Raw genomic sequence first — 17,398 nt, forward strand, 5'->3', positions numbered from 1 at the left:
TTGGGCGGTTTGGAACAAAATCCGGGTAATTAAGCTTGAGGAATTGATGTTTGGAAGCTTGGAACTTGTGAAAGGAGAGGTTTTTGAGGTGTTTCGAGTTTAGGGTGGAATCAGCCAAGATGCAGGTCGGGAGGCACCGCACAGAGCATTCTGGAGACCTTCTGGAAGCAAAGAGCTACATTTTTGGGTTTAACAGTATACTCTAATTGTATATATATTTACATAGTTGTTCTTCGCTCCTTGTATTTTGTACTTTGTACCTCCTAGAGTTTGACTTGGAGAAACAGGTGTTCATTTTACAATTTGGGGTTGTATTTTGGGTTATGTATATATATAAGCATACCCTGACCGGCCTTAACTTCGTAGGTCGAGTTGGAGCTTGTTATCAATATTTTAGAATTCTGATCCATATATATATATTAAACATTCCTTTCGAAACTTGCTTATCCATCTATGTGTAATTTCCGTGAATGATGCGTTTTCTATTTCGTTTTTTATTAACTTCTCTTTAAAGGCTCCTAGTTACAACTTCCTTCAATTATATTACATTAGTACTTTTATTTTTTAAAGGTCGTAGCACCTCGACACCTCTAATTTACGCCCTAGGCGTAAAACTTTGTGTAGTAGGGTATTACAAACAACAACAGTATGGTGGTGAATATCAGACGACAGAAATATTGAGAGCATGTGATTTGTGACAAATGAGAGTGAGAATCGACGCATAGGGTGATAGAGGAGAGAAGTGAGTGTTTTGGACAAACTTTGGTAGAAAATAATGCTTTTTGTCTTTTTTTGTGCTAAATGTCATCTTTTTTGCCAAAACTAGGTCATTCATGCTCTCTCTCTCCCCCGCTGGAACTCGATCTCTCTCATCTTTCTCGACATCGCACTTAAGCTCCTCTTTCGTCTCCGGTCTCGTAATCAAGGTCGTCGCACTCAATGTCCAATTTTCTTTGGGAAAAATAGGTGTAAAAGATTTGAAAACTGCATTGCATAACTATAAATCAGTTTTTGCTGATGCTCCTAAACAAGCAATTTGGTCTATGGCTAAAAATGATCGATTTGAGCCTGCCTTAGTGGAGGTATTTGCTTCTTGATTCTTGAATGCTTCTCATCTTAAATTCTGAATCTAGTTTTTCAGTCACGTAAATTTTTTGGCAGGGCAAGAAACTAGTTGCTGAAATCGGGGCAATGATGAGTGTTCAAGTTATTATTGAAGGATCAATGAACAGTTCAAACCCCTACTTTTCAAGCTCTTGGAGGCGTGATTTCACTATATGTGCTTTGTGATTAAGTTGCTTAAATTCGAAATTTTGTTTGTCACATAACTCTAATGCCTTGAATCACTTCAATAAGCTCTGTTACTTGGCAAGAAATAAAGAAACTGAAAAATATATGATATCTTGAAATTAAACCAGTATAGTAGCGATATGGTTGAGATTCTGTTCTCACATATGAAATGCAAATGGACAGTGTAAATTTTGGTGATTTGAAATAACTTCATGCTATCAACATAACAGTTTGCTCCTCTTTTATCCTACTAAACTTCTATATATGCAGTCATCTTTTTATTCTTTCTGAGAGGGAGGTGTCATTCCTTGGAGATGAAATATACTTTGTTTTAAATTAAGGTTTCTTTTATAGTGTATTCTTTCTCTCTCTTTTTTGCCAAAAATTTAATTTATTCAGTTAGAAATCAAGGTAACAAAGTAACTCCATTAAAGTCAAAACTTATTTATTTGATATCTAATTAACATGTCACCCAATTGATTATTTCTAGGAAAAGTATATGGAACCAAAAGGTTATCAGCCAAAAATTAAACAAAACTACATTAATTTATATTAATAATTAATTTTAAAAAATTTAAAAAATTTAAAATTGATTAAGTAAACCTAATTAAAATCTATAAAAACCTTCTTCTTTTCTCTCACATTAATCTACCCACCTCCAACAATCATACACATAGACCTCTTTTCTCTCACCATAGAAGAAATTACCTGCCTTCCACCACCGCTCCATGGAAGAAGAAGAAAGTAGGAGTAGCCCGTTACAAGGATAGCAGACACCGCAATCACACCCACTCACCATATTCTACGATGGCAAGATTTTCGTTTGTGACATCACTCACTCTCAGGTACGTACATATATATTTCCTCCGATGATGAAATATTAATTGAATAATGTATTTACTAAGTAAATTAAATGATTCAATTTTATGCAGGTAAGATCCATCTTAATGCTTGCAAGAAAAGAATTGGAGGAAAGAGTGAGGACATCTGTTTATACGATGCGCTTTGGGATATTAGGTGTCGTTTTGATGATTAAAGAGACTGCAAATTACACAATTACAGAAATATAAAAAAACATTCATTTAATATGAAAAAAACATCCTAATACTGAATAAAAGAAATATTCAGTTATATTTTAACAAAACTAATTAAATATCTATAAAATTTAAAAAAATAAAATTTTTAAAGAAATAGAGACATTCACATTTGCAATACAAAAAATTCAAAAAATATATAAAAGAACATCCATTTAGTATGAAAAAGAAACATTCTGATACTTAGCAAAAAAAAAACATCCATATATATTAACTCGTAAAAATTTTGAATTCACCCAAAGATATTTGGCTGATTTTTGGCTAATACCCTTTTGGTTCCCTAGCATTACTCTTATTTCTAATTCATAGGTCTCTAAAACTGTACCTGTAGAAGTGTCCGACCTGTGAAGATCATATTTCTTTTTCACTTGAAGGTATATATTACTTTTATCGCATATTGGATTCCTTCCCTTTACAAATTGATGTAATTCCTAGGATACATGTGATTATTGTTTTATGCTCACTGAGAACTTGTACGAATATGTCCCTTTTTAAAGTTGGTGGAAAGCATATGCACATGCTGAATTTGCCTCTTTAATTGCAAAGATAATTTATAACAATGAAATTATTAAAGGATTGGTTGTCATAGTTAAATTTATAGTTTACCTCTTAGGTCCTAGATATCTTAGTATGCTATGTCTTATGTTGCTCAAATTCATCTGTTGTATGAACCATTCATATATGTATCTTTCCATATATCTCATTATCTATTTTTTTAAAGGTGTTGTTTCTTTGATGATTCCATCAATATCATTATTTATTTAGTTGTTAATCCAACACTTTGTTCATGTAAAATTAATTGAATGCTTCTAGGTTTGGGTAAAGTGGTGACAGAGACGCCAGTTCATTCCTCAGAACAAGCTAGGTAACTTAATTGATAATTTTTTTATAATAGATCAGTTGTTCATTCTTTCTTTGAATTGTCCTGTTATATTTAGCTCTTTCTAGTTTGTGATTAGTGCAACAATTGTCAGTGATTTGACTTTTAGGTTGGATAGTACCTAATTTTGTTACAAAGTAAAAATTTGCTTTGATTCACACTTTTACTGTATCAACTGGTCTTTTCACTCACATACAGCTCATAACAAGCATGCCAGTAGCATTTTTGATAGTATACGTAATCTGTAGCTAATTAAAATGCAGATTTTAATTATTTGGAAAGTCTTTTCTTGAACAAATTTTACAAAAATATATTCCTGTTATCTCCATCTAGGCTTAAAAGTTCTGGCCTCTTCTTGTAATACATCTCTGCACATTTAATGAATCTGCATCTTGTTCAATTAATTTGAGCATTGCCTGTGTATTCTTATTCAGTTCTGCCATTAAAGAAAACAAACACATCAATTCATTTTCTTTCCTTTTACCTCTCAAAATTAAAAAGCATAGACACCATACATAACAAACTGAAAAGTGGATTCTAGAAGAAAAATGAGAATATTAACTTGAAAAGTAACAATCATGAGATATTTAACTTTCTTTTATTAGGTGCAAGCGCATAGGTTGCCATTTTAATATTTAAGTCATCCAAATCCATGTATGCAGAAGGCTTAAATAAAATCGGGATCCACTGCAAAATAAAAAAATTGGAGAGATTACTAAGTTATGTAACCTTAGATGATTGACGCGAATGCTTGTGATATGAGGACTTACAGATGGCCATTAAATTCTCTGTTTATTGTACTCAATTTTTTTCTGGTTTAGGGTAGGCATGCTAATAGAATATCTACTTGGTGTACTCTTTTTTAAGAGTGCCTTTTGCTCCTCAGTTAGAGATTTGTGTGAGGTCCCTTTTGTAGTTTTTTTATTTTTTGAAAATTTGTTTTTAATGGAGGCAGTATTCACACCAACCATATTTTTAAAAAAATGTGAATTCCAGACAATTCTTCTCTTGACCATAGATATCTTCTTATCGCATACACTTGTTTGCTTTTATGCTTTCTTATTTGTACCAGAGTCAGACTGATGATGTTGTGAAGACTTTAGCAGTTTAAGAATTTCATCTGTATCTCTTGGATTAGTATATTGAAAAGGATATAAGAGAGTAGGAGGCTGAAATTTTGTGACAGTTGGACCTACAATAAATGATTGTGGAAATATGTTGTATAGTGATGGATGCATGGTTGTCGGAGATTGGTTAGAATATACTACAGCAGTATAAAAATCATGGTACATAGAATAAAAAAATTGAGGTATGTGAGGTATATGGTTGAAGTACGGATAATGTAAGAGTTGATTATCAATAACATTAATACTAACCTCTCTTGTGTCTCTTCTGTTCTCGCTAAGTTGAGGTGATCTGGATCATTCTCGCTATGTACTATATTTTCAATTAAAAATCTACCATTATAAAAATCTAAGAAATCATTAATCACTATGTCTAGATACAAACCAAGATGGTATTAAATATTAACTATTAAGAAGAGTAGTGAACTAACCATTGAGTGTGGATTGCAACAATTGAGATCTTCTAATGATGGTGTGTGTGTGTTAAGCCTCCACCATTGTGAATCTTGATTCTTCATAATTTCACTCATATTCTCCTTTGATAATCTCTCCTTAGATATCACCTACACAAAGAGCTTGTGTACATTAGAAAAGCCACAGAATAAGAACAAAAATGAATTTTTAAGTTTGAATTTCCCAAACTAACTAAAAATTACATTAAAAACAATCAATGCAAGAGATAGTAACAACCTATGTTATCCTGTTATTTGAACATCACATAGGGACAACATGTCAAAAAGCCTCTTATTTAATTCTATGTGATATTCGGATCATGCATATCTTAGTAGTCTCTGTCTCATATATATACATATAATTTAATTTTTAGAATAGAACCAATTTACATAAATAACCAATTATGTATAGTCACATTAATAATTAGGTCACGGCATAGATTGTGAATACTACTCTAGCTGAAAAAATCAAACTATATATATAAGAATAATAATTTAGCTAAAAAAATTGTGAATACCACTTTTAAGTTTTAACGCATAAATTAAAAGATAAAAGGGGTCGATATCTATTAATCTATGTATCTCAGATTAATCCAAAAATAAATTGAAGAAAAATACACGTCTTAAGTCTTCTATTTTTCAAAAATATGATTTTGAATTCACATTCTCGAGCTAAAATAAAAGCTAACATATCAAGATGATCAAAAGAAACAAAAGGAAAAACTGAAAAATTTCGAAACCCCACGATTCTTTTATCAAAACTTCGTTTATTTGATGCTACCTCAGATGAGGAAACCGTAAGAAATGGACATTGAAATGACGAAGAAGAAGAAAAGACTCAAACTTTGGAATGCCCATAATGCAAAAAATAACACAATAGAAAAAAAGTGAAGAAGCAAGCACCTGGTTCAACTCAGCTCGCTAACTGTGACTCGTTTGACTTAGCATGTTTTAATTAGTGATGACATATTACAAGAGGGTTAATAATAATATTATCGTTCTTTGGCAATAAAGGTCATTTGAATTGCGAGTTTGGCACAACCTAATACTTTTCATTGTATGCTAATTTGTTTTTCTTTTTCAATGTTCATCTCAGGTGCAAGATTTATACACCTTATTATTATTGACTATTTCTTTTGAGTGGAGCAGTGATACACACCCGCTTTCTTATCAGCAGGTTAGTATTATGTACATTAAAATGGCACATTCATGGATATTCTGATATGTTAGAAACCATGCGAGTAGATTGTTAATTATTTTTTTACTATGCATATATATCAATTTTATAGATAAAAATGATGTTCCTAACTATATAGATAAAGATGATGCTCCTAGCTAATAAGTCATATCATTTTTATTTGAATCTGTTGTATTCTTGTTTTCAAAAGAAAGACCATATAAAGTTAATAAGTCAGAGAATTTTTTCCCTAACTTATGGTTGTCATATAAATAACACTCTTATGCATTAATAGCTCTTAGGTTTTATAGAATTTGATTGACCAATAATTTTAATCCTAAAAAATTGAGTTTATTTTGCTTATTCCATTCTCCTAGCATTTATTTAGTAGCTAACATGTTAAAATTTTAAGTTTAGTCATGGAGAATGATGGCAAAGAGTCGTATAAGGATGGTGATCAATCTGAGGATTTAAATGTTAAGTATGAGTGCAGTTCCGATGAAAGTGATGATATGGTGGATGTAACTGTAGATAAAGCAGAGGTAGATCTAATTAATGTTGATAGTTTTGAAAAGTTGATAACTGAGTTGACCATCGAAGACATATGGAGATTGGTGTTTGATACGAAATCTCAAGTTTGTGAATTTTATGCCAAATATGCCAAGTGCTATGGATTTGTGTCCCAAAATTACTTGAAGACGGTGGATGTTAATGGCAACATTAATACAAGACAATTGGTTTGCAATAAAATAGGAGAAAGACATTGGAAGCACCTTAAAAGGGACAATCGGCAAAGGGAGCATAGGGCAATTACTCATGTCAACTGCAAGGCTAGGATTCATTTCATTCGTCACTATAGAACGGGTAAGTGGAAAGTCAGTGTCTTTGAGAGTTGACACAATCATCCACTGTGTCCACCTAGGTACAGACATCTTATTGTCGCGAATCGTGGGCTTAATGACGCCGATAAAACACAAGCAGACAGCTTGCGAGCATGTGGTGTTAAAACTTGCCACATAATGGGTTACATGGTTTCCTAAAAAGGTGGATACGATAAAGTGAGTTTTACTTGCAAAGACCTACATAACCACATTAGTAAGACTAGGCGTGACAAAGTGAAAGACGGTGATGCATTTGCTGCGTTGGCCTATCTGTTGTCCAAGATAGACAGTGACCCGTTATTTCTAGGAAAGTTCACTTTAAAAGATGGTAGATTGGATAATTTGATGTGGGCTGATGGAGCAAGCATTGTTGATTACAAATATTTTGGTGATGTACTCGCTTTTGACACCACTTACAAGAAAAAATATCTACAACAAGCCCTTAGTTATATTTTCAGGGACCAACCACCATGGTTAAACAATTATCTTTGGATGCGTGTTGTTTTCGGATAAAAAATCTGAAACTTTCAAGTTTGCACTGAAGGAATTTTTGGAAATCATGTCAGGCAAACTACTCGGAGGTGTTGTGACAGACGGAAACCGCGCTATGAGAGAGGCCATCTTAAAAGTATTTCCTAGAATATCCCACCGCCTTTGTGTATGGCATCTTCATCGTAATGCAGTACAGAATATAAAAACAAGCATTTTTGGGACGACTTTAATATATTATTGTATGGACAGTTTGCTGCAAAAATATTTAAATAGAGATGGAGTGAGATCTTTGATGAGCGGATAATTTATACACTTTTTGGCATTGTTTTTAGTATGTTTTAGTTAGTTTTTATTATATTTTTATTAGTTTTTAGTTAAAATTTACTTTTTTGGACTTTACTATGAGTTTGTGTATTTTTCTGTGATTTTAGGTATTTTCTGGCTGAAATTGAGGGACCTGAGCAAAAATCTTATTCAGAGACTGAAAAGGACTGCAGATGCTGTTGGATTCTGACCTCCCTGCACTCGAAGTGGATTTTCTAGAGCTATAGAAGCCCAATTGGCACGCTCTTAATTGCGTTGGAAAGTAGACATCCTGGGCTTTCCAGCAATGTATAATAGTCTATACTTTGCCCAAGATTTGATGGCCCAAACTGGCGTTCCAAATCAGCTCAAAATTGCCCGGCGTTAAACGCCGGAACTGGCACAAGAATGGGAGTTAAACGCCCAAACTGGCACAAAAGCTGGCGTTTAACTCCAAGAAAAATCTCTACACATGAAAGCTTCAATGCTCAGCCCAAGCACACACCAAGTGGGTCCGGAAGTAGATTTTTATGTCATTTACTCATCTTTGTAAACCCTAAGCTACTAGTTCTCTACATATAGGACATTTTACTATTGTATTCTCATCTTTGGACGTTTAGTTCTTAGATCATTGGGAGGCTGGCCATTCGGCCATGCCTAGACCTTGTTCTTATGTATTTTCAACGGTGGAGTTTCTACACACCATAAATTAAGGTGTGGAGCTCTGCTGTACCTCGAGTATTAATGCAATTACTATTGTTCTTCTATTCAATTCAGCTTATTCTTGTTCTAAGATATCACTTGTTCCTCAACTTGATGAATGTGATGATCCGTGACACTCATCATCATTCTCACCTATGAACGTGTGCCTGACAACCACCTCCGTTCTACCTTAGATTGAGTGGATATCTCTTGGATCCCTTAATCGGAATCTTCGTGGTATAAGCTAGAATTGATGGCGGCATTCAAGAGAATCCGGAAGGTCTAAACCTTGACTGTGGTATTCTGAGTAGGATTCAATGATTGAATGACTGTGACGAGCTTCAAACTCCTGAAGGCTGGGCGTTAGTGACAGACGCAAAAGAATCACTAGATTCTATTCCAACCTGATTGAGAACCGACAGATGATTAGCCGTGCTGTGACAGAGCGCGTTGAACATTTTCACTGAGAGGACGGGACTGTAGCCACTGACAACGGTGATGCCCAACATACAGCTTGCCATGGAAAGGAGTAAGAAGGATTGGATGAAGACAGTAGGAAAGCAGAGAAATGGAAGGGACAAAGCATCTCCATACGCTTGTCTGAAATTCTCACCAATGAATTACATAAGTATCTCTATCTTTATGCTTTATTCATAAATCACCTATAACCATTTGAATCTGCCTGACTGAGATTTACAAGATGACCATAGCTTGCTTCATACCAACAATCTCCGTGGGATCGACCCTTACTCGCGTAAGGTTTATTACTTGGACGACCCAGTGCACTTGCTGGTTAGTTGTGCGAAGTTGTGAAATTATGTTTAGACCATGGTATTGAGCACCAAGTTTTTGGAGCCATTACTGGGGATTGTTTGAGTTGTGAAAAGTAGAGATCACAATTTCGTGCACCAATCTTATCGAAATATGGACTTAGTGAGAATGAATGGGTCCAGGACATTTATAATGACAAAATGAAGTGGTTGCCGCATATTGTATCAAAATATATAGATTTAAATGAAATTAGGGAAGTAGATTGCTAAAGTTTTGGTCCCACATGCATCTACCTAAATGAAAAGTTATTTAAATTGAAAACCATCCTCACCATGATTTATTGAAGTAACTACCTAAATGAAAAGTTATTTAAATTGAAAACCATCCTCACCATGATTTATCGAAGTAATAGTATGGAGTATAAAGTGAAAAAGTTTATTAGCCTATGTTATTATTTTATGATTGTTACTTTTCAAGTTAATATTCTCATTTTTCTTTTAGAATCCACTTTTCAGTTTGCTATGTATGGTGTTTAGGTTTTTTAATTTTGAGAGGTAAAAGGAAAGAAAATGAAATTGATATGTTTGTTTTCTTTAATGGCAGAACTGAATAAGAAGACACAGGCAATGCTCAAATTAATTGAACAAGATACAGATTCATTCGCGCAACGCGCAGAGATGTATTACAAGAAGAGGCCAGAGCTTTTAAGCCTAGATGGAGGCAACAGGAATATATTTTTGTAAAACTTGTTCAAGAAAAGACTTCCTAAATAATCAAAATCTGCATTTTAATTAGCTACAGATTACGTATACTATGACAAATGCTACTGGCATGCTTGTTATGAGATGTATGTGAGTGAAAAGACCAGTTGATACAGTAAAAATGTGAATCGAAGCAAATTTCTACTTTGTAACAAAATCAAATACTATCCAACTTAAAAGTCAAATCAATGACAATTGTTGCACCAATCACAAACTAGAAAGACCTAAATATATCAGGACAATTCAAAGAAGGAATGAACAACTGATCTATTATAAAAAAATATCAATTAAGTTACCTAACTTGTTATGGAAAATGAACTGGCGTCTCTGTCCCCTCTTTACCCAAACCTAGAAGCATTCAATTTATTTACATAAACAAAGTGTTGGATTAACAACTAAATAAATAATGATATTGATGGAATCATCAAAGAAACAACACCTTTAAAAAAATAGATAATGATATGAATGATTCATGCAACAGATGAATTTGAGCAGCATAAGACATAGTATACTAAAATATCTAGGACCTAAGAGGTAAACTATAATTTAACCATGACAATCAATCCTTTAATTTTATTGTTATAAATTATCTTTGCAATTAAAGAGGCAAATTCAGCCTGTGCATCTGCTTTCCACCAACTTTAAAAAGGGACATATCCATACAAGTTCTCAATGAGCATGAAACAATAATTACATGTATCCTAGGAATTACATCAATTTGTAAAGGAAAGGAATCCAGTATGCGATAAAATTAATAAAGTTACTTTGTTACCTTGATTTCTAATTGAATAAATTAAATTTTTGGCAAAAAAACAAAAGAGAAAGAATGCACTACAAAAGAAACCTTAATTTAAAACAAAGTATATTTCATCTCCAAAAAATGGCACCTCTCTCTCTCAAAAAGAATAAACAGATGACTATATATATGGAAGTTTAGTAGGATAAAAGAGGAACAAACTGTTATGTTGATAACATGAAGTTATTTTAAATCATCAAAATTTACACTGTCCATTTGCATTTCATATATGAGAACAGAATCTCAACCATATCGCTATTATACTGGTTTAATTTCAAGATATCATATATTCTTCAGTTCTTTTATTTCTTGTCAAGTAACAGAGCTTATTGAAGTGATTCAAGACATCAGAGTTATGTGACAAACAAAATTTTGAATTTAAGCAACTTAATCACAATGCACATATAGTGAAATTGCGCCTCCAAAAGCTTGAAAAGTAAGGTTTTGAACTGTTCATTGATCCTTCAATGATAACTTGAACACTCATCATTGTCCCGATTTTAGCAACTAGTTTCTTGCACTGCCAAAAAATTCACGTGACTGGAAAGCTAGATTCAGAATTTAAGATGAGAAACATTCAAGAATTAAGAAGCAAATACCTCCACTAAGACATGCTCAAATCGATAATTTTCAGCCACAGACCAAATTGCTTGTCCAGGAACATCAGCAAAAACTGATTTGTAGTTATGCAATACCAAATTGCTTGTCCAGGAACATCAGCAAAAACTGATTTGTAGTTATGCAATGCAGTTTCTAAATCTTTTACACATGTTTTTTCCAAAAAAAAAATTGGACATTTATGTAACTAGAGTTTTCAATCCTTAGTTAAGTAGGGTCTCGGATACGAGAAGAGGGACGACGACCTTGACTACGAGACCGGAGACGAGAGAGAGCTTGAGTGCGACGCCGAGAAAGATGAGAGAGATCATGTTCCAGCGGGGGAGAGAGAGAGAGAGAATAGGAAGAGGAGAGAAGAACAGATTTAAGAGAGAATTTTTGAAACCCAGTTGAACAAACAATTTTGATTTTTTTTGTTTTTCAAATATGTTTTTGTTTTGTTATTTAAATTATTTGAAAATATAAAATTAGGATTAGTTGAATTCTAAAATTTGATTGGTTTAAAAGGATATTTTTGTCTAATCAAATAAAATAAGGATGTTTAAGATTTTTTATAAAATTACATAAAAAATTATTTTTTATTTTTATTTAATTAAACGGGTATTATAATAAAAGTGGTGATATAATATATATTTTTGAAAAAAAAATAAATGCTAATGTGGAAAATAAATTTCACATGGCTAATTATTATTTGTCCATATTTTAAACGTATCGGTACGTATAAATTTATCAACGTACCGAATCAAACACCTTGAACTTTTATTTATACTAAACTAAATACTAAATACTTTTTTTTAAAAAATTAAATTATACTTAATAATTTATTACTATTATTTAAAAAAAAAAATTGGGACCGAAGCCTCCACTCGCCCCCTTATGTTCGTCCCTGTTGCCGACGAGTTATAATTTAAACTTTAAATGACATAATTTTTTATACTCATCTAAAACTTGCGAATTCGAATTTCACTCTTAACTTAAAAAAATAGCACGCAAATTTATCCGAAAGTAAGTTAATAATAAACGTACACCTTTATTCAGAATTCAAAAAACCAAAGTCAATACAATAAAATCCTAACTAGCTACTACTATGTAATCCTTGTCTCGCTCGTGATGATCGGTGGAGCGTCTAGGTGTTGGTCGTGGTGGTAGTGGATCGTCAGCAAGTGATATTTGCCTTGTCACTCCTCCCATTCCTTCGTTAACTTAGTTCATTGTTTTATAGGTAATCTACTCTCTAAGGTCTATAAGTCCACTAGCCATGATAGTAAAGTCCAAAAGAAAGAAAAAGAAAACTTTCGATGTTCACAAAGTATATATACGTACACACTACACACACATCCCATGGCTTTCAAGAGAAGCTAAGCTCATTCTCACGTCCAATAAAAATGGACCATTGAGGCATTGACAAAGCCGTAGATTTTTCATCTTAGACCATCATGCAACAATGTTCTCTTAAATTCTAACGATCTCCTATAAATGTTGTGTGCACATAAAAGGTAGCTAGCTATCTAGCACATCACTGTAACCACTAACGCTAATAGTTAGTGAACCATACTATACTCTGTTAGTAAATATTATTAAGAAAATTCGAACTCGCGGCCATTTAAATAAGTATAGAAAAGTTATACTATTTGAATTATAATTTATTAGCAATATATTTATTTTTTTTAATATTTTTAAATATTTTACACATAAAAAATATATAATTTATATTTATAATTATTAAAATTTTATACATAAATTAATATAATTTATATTTATATTTTTAAAATTTATATACATAAATTAATAAAAATTTATTTATTATTGAAAATAATTTAGTGCCTGTAACTATTAAACAATGACAAAAAAAATACCAAAAATTATTGACTCTAAGAATTTTTAATAATTAATCTGATAAGCCAGCTATCACTAACTAATTTTCCAAAATCAACATATAGCAATGGAAGAATATACCCTGTATTCCATCAACAAGAGACAGCAACATCCACATAAATCACCAATCCAAATTTCTCGTTCATGTCTCCCCCACCCCTGCAACCTAGGATTATTCACCCACACCTAAATGATCAAATCCTCTTAACCACTATATATACATATCCACAACCATAATGAATTAAACTATACCTAACTAACTAACTAACTCATCAAAGATGTCATCACTAGCGGTGCTTGAAGCACTGGACTCGGCAAGAATGCAATGGTACCATGTAACCGCCATAGTGATCGCCGGGATGGGGTTCTTCACGGATGCCTACGACCTCTTCTGCATCTCCACCGTCTCCAAACTCTTGGGACGATTGTACTACTTCGACCCACAATCACCGAAACCGGGAAAGCTTCCAACAACGGTGAACAACTTTGTGATCGGGGTGGCGCTATTTGGAACCCTCACAGGGCAGTTAGTGTTTGGTTGGTTGGGTGACAAGCTGGGACGTAAGAAGGTGTACGGTATAACCCTCATCATTATGGTTTTCTGCGCCATCGGCTCCGGTCTCTCCTTTGGTCTTACCGCCAAGTCCGTCATGACCTCGCTCTGCTTCTTCAGGTACTTCAAATATATATATATATAACTTCATTAATTACCATAATCTCAACTAACTAATCTTATTCATTACTAATTACAGCGTTTTTATTAAAATGAGGTGGACAGTATTTTTATTAAAATTTGATCAGTATTTAGTCAACAAAAAAAAATAAGTAATTCTTTACTATTAGATGAAATCTCACACTAACAAAAACACTATTATAATCGCTAATTGATGGCTACAAATAACAAAATTTGTTGACCCCTATAAGTGTTCCTCTATTATTTATATATCAAAATTAATTATTAAAATCAGTTATTATGTATTTATATATATAATTTATTAATTTATATTTAATATATATTTTATAATTTTAAAATATATTCTACACTAATAGCTAATTTTGATATACTAAGTAACATGATTAAAAAAATATAAAATATAATAATTTAAAGATAAAAACTCAAAAATAATTAATTTTAGGTGAAATTGATAGTTAAGAGTTGATAGATGATAATTTAGTCAAATTTATCAAATTAATTAATAACTTTTAACTATCAACTTTACATAAAATTAATTACACTTGAGTTTCTTTTAATTTAAATATAGAGCTTTCAATATTTATATAAACAAATAAATTAGCCGATCACTATACAAATCAAAGATGATGATTGGTAAAGCATAGCTAAAGCTTTAGAAATTTTGTACTAATTAATACCTCTAATGTAGGTTTTGGCTAGGGTTTGGCATAGGTGGAGACTATCCTCTTTCTGCGACGATAATGTCCGAATACGCCAACAAAAGGACACGTGGCGCTTTCATTGCGGCGGTGTTCGCCATGCAAGGCGTGGGGATCATTTTCGCCGGTCTAATATCGGTGATCATCTCGGCTCTCTTCTTGCACAACTACCCTGCTCCGTCGTACAACACGAACCCCGCACTCTCGACGCAACCGGAAGGCGATTTTCTATGGCGTATCGTGCTCATGATCGGTGCAGTTCCCGCAATGCTAACATTCTACTGGAGGATGAGGATGCCGGAAACCGGTCGCTACACGGCCTTGATCGAAGGGAACGCCAAGCAAGCCGCCACGGACATGGCTAGGGTTTTGGACATCGAGATTCTTGCAGAACAAGAAAAGATAGCTCAGTTCAAATCAATGAACCAATACCCTCTCTGGTCCAACGAGTTCTTTCGGAGACATGGCCGCCACCTCATCGGAACCATGAGCACGTGGTTCTTGCTGGACATAGCTTTCTACTCTCAGAACCTTACTCAGAAGGATATCTTCCCTGCCATGGGAATGATTCCCCATGAGGTCAACATGAACGCCATTGAAGAAGTTATGAAAACTTCACGCGCTATGTTCTTCATTGCTTTCTTCGGAACCTTCCCTGGCTACTGGTTCACCGTTGTCTTCATTGAGATTATAGGAAGATTCAAGATCCAACTCATGGGTTTCTTCATGATGTCGGTTTTCATGTTCATAATGGGTGTCAAGTACGAATACCTCAAAGAAGAGAGCAAGATATTGTTTGCTCTTCTTTACGGATTGACGTTCTTCTTTGCGAATTTCGGACCCAACAGCACGACGTTCGTGCTGCCGGCCGAGCTTTTTCCGACGCGTGTGAGGTCCACGTGTCATGCGCTGAGCGCCGCGGCGGGAAAAGCCGGTGCAATGGTGGGATCATTTGGGATACAAAGTTATACGGTGAAGGGTGACTTGCATCAGATAAGTCGCGCCATGAAGATTCTGGCGCTGACAAACTTTTTGGGATTCTTGTGTACTTTCTTGGTCACCGAAACGAAGGGGCGGTCCTTGGAGGAGATCTCCGGCGAAGATGGTAGAGAGAGCGATCTCACTCAGTCCACAATTATGACCATGGAAAATGAAAAATAAACCGAGACGATGTGAAAATATATTGCATAATTAATTAGTATATATATGGTATTTGTATTCAATATTGAGTAGTGCTAAGGAGACAATGGCCATATACTATCTAGAATAACCATTCGGATATCAGGGATAACCATCCGGATACCAAGGATAATAAATATCTCATATTATAAAAAGCTAATTTTGGGTTCACCAAGATTCAAACTCTTGACCTTTCGGATCTGGAATTCTCCATATCCTGAAACCACCCATCCTAAAAGCGTAATCTGATAGGACAATGTAACACTAATAATTATATCTTTAATACTTTTTAAACTTTTATTGTACACATTGTACGCTTAGGTCATTGATTCTCTATACTTTCTCTTCAATATTTTAGGAGAGACAAAAAATAATCATGTTTTGTGTCACAGTTTGATTATAAATTATTGTGCATAATTAATAATGTGTGGGATATGTACGATGTAAACTGTAAAGGCACGAGATTGCCAAATAAGTGTGATGAACATTTTGTACTTGTGTATAATCATGCCCTCTCTATTGGGAAAATTTATATATATGAGTGGCAGAAACAAGAGAGGAGCTATTTAATATCCTTTTTCAATGTCAGTTCATCTCTAAGTTTCATTTTTGTGAAGAAAATCTTTTATTAGATTTGATTTTATGGTGTAACAGTTTGCTATGCCTTTTATGTTAGAAAATTATTTTAATTTTTTTAATGGGGAATGCTAGGGGACAATGACTTTGTTGAACAATATGAACAACCACCAATCAAATAAAAACACACTATATCTCTAAATTAATCCTCTAAATTGTAATATTAAAATAACCATCCATACACTAGTAAAATGAACATCCGATATATCTATTGTTTACATTGTTTAATATTTTCAATGTTCACCTATACTTTTCCTTTTTTAATTTATTTGTGAACAATACATATATTAATTATAATAATAAATTATGCTATTTTAAATTAAATGATTTATATAATAGTGATCTCAATTATTGTTATAAATACTAAATTGAATAAGTTATTATTACTTTTAATTTAGAATTAAATGAGAATAAAATTAGATATTATCTTTTGTTTCTTAGATAATTATCTTTTGAATTTTAGATATATTATCTTTTGGATTTTAGATATTATTTTATTTAGACTTTAAGATTTAATGGGTGTCATGCTCATATATAAAAAGACCTTCAAATTTCGGTTCCCAATATATCAAAACCACCTTTATTGCTCTTTCCCCATTAAAGAAGTTGCAATTCAGCCACCTAAAAATACAGAAGACTTTGATTGAGAAAAATCGAAAGAACCACAAAATCCAAATTCTTCCATCAATTTCTAACTCTTATAAGTAAAGATATGATTCCGCATTATATTATATTTTTGATAATTTAATATAGATAATTTGAATTAATAAAATAATTTATTCCAACATTTTAAAGGGTTCTTTTCCTACTTATGTGCCTCTTAAGAAACACATATTAAAAGAAAGGAAAATGACGAACATATATACAATCAACTAATATTAACTTCTACTCACATAAAATTATCTTCGTATAAAGTAAATAAAATAGACAATTAAAAATTATTAAATAACAATTTAATCAAATATTTAATTATGA

At 33.0% G+C, this 17,398-nt stretch overlaps 2 protein-coding genes across 2 annotated transcripts; both read left to right on the forward strand.

The window, feature by feature from the left end:
• The first annotated feature begins 6,436 nt into the window (after positions 1-6,436).
• Positions 6,437-7,411, forward strand: LOC130945359 (protein FAR1-RELATED SEQUENCE 7-like). The gene is made up of 2 exons (XM_057874088.1): positions 6,437-6,881; positions 7,062-7,411. Exons 1-2 carry the CDS (start codon positions 6,437-6,439, stop codon positions 7,409-7,411), a joined length of 795 nt encoding a protein of 264 aa, XP_057730071.1.
• A 6,064-nt stretch (positions 7,412-13,475) lies between these two features.
• Positions 13,476-16,325, forward strand: LOC130944933 (low affinity inorganic phosphate transporter 4-like). The gene is made up of 2 exons (XM_057873532.1): positions 13,476-13,889; positions 14,599-16,325. The coding sequence occupies exons 1-2, from the start codon at positions 13,495-13,497 to the stop codon at positions 15,767-15,769; spliced, it is 1,566 nt and encodes a 521-aa protein (XP_057729515.1). The 5' UTR covers positions 13,476-13,494; the 3' UTR covers positions 15,770-16,325.
• The last annotated feature ends 1,073 nt before the right edge of the window (positions 16,326-17,398 follow it).

The sequence above is a fragment of the Arachis stenosperma genome, chromosome 8, assembly GCF_014773155.1.
Source record: "Arachis stenosperma cultivar V10309 chromosome 8, arast.V10309.gnm1.PFL2, whole genome shotgun sequence".
Classification (NCBI taxonomy): Eukaryota; Viridiplantae; Streptophyta; class Magnoliopsida; order Fabales; family Fabaceae; genus Arachis; species Arachis stenosperma.

What these genes read in the sequence shown, in the direction of transcription:
- LOC130945359 (XM_057874088.1), top strand. Translation starts at nt 6,437, where the DNA reads ATGGAGAATGATGGCAAAGAGTCGTATAAGGATGGTGATCAATCTGAG. An exon ending in CATTCGTCACTATAGAACGG is followed by an intron (nt 6,882 to 7,061) that starts GTAAGTGGAAAG and finishes TTTCCTAAAAAG; the next exon opens with GTGGATACGATAAAGTGAGT.
- LOC130944933 (XM_057873532.1), top strand. Translation starts at nt 13,495, where the DNA reads ATGTCATCACTAGCGGTGCTTGAAGCACTGGACTCGGCAAGAATGCAA. An exon ending in ACCTCGCTCTGCTTCTTCAG is followed by an intron (nt 13,890 to 14,598) that starts GTACTTCAAATA and finishes CCTCTAATGTAG; the next exon opens with GTTTTGGCTAGGGTTTGGCA.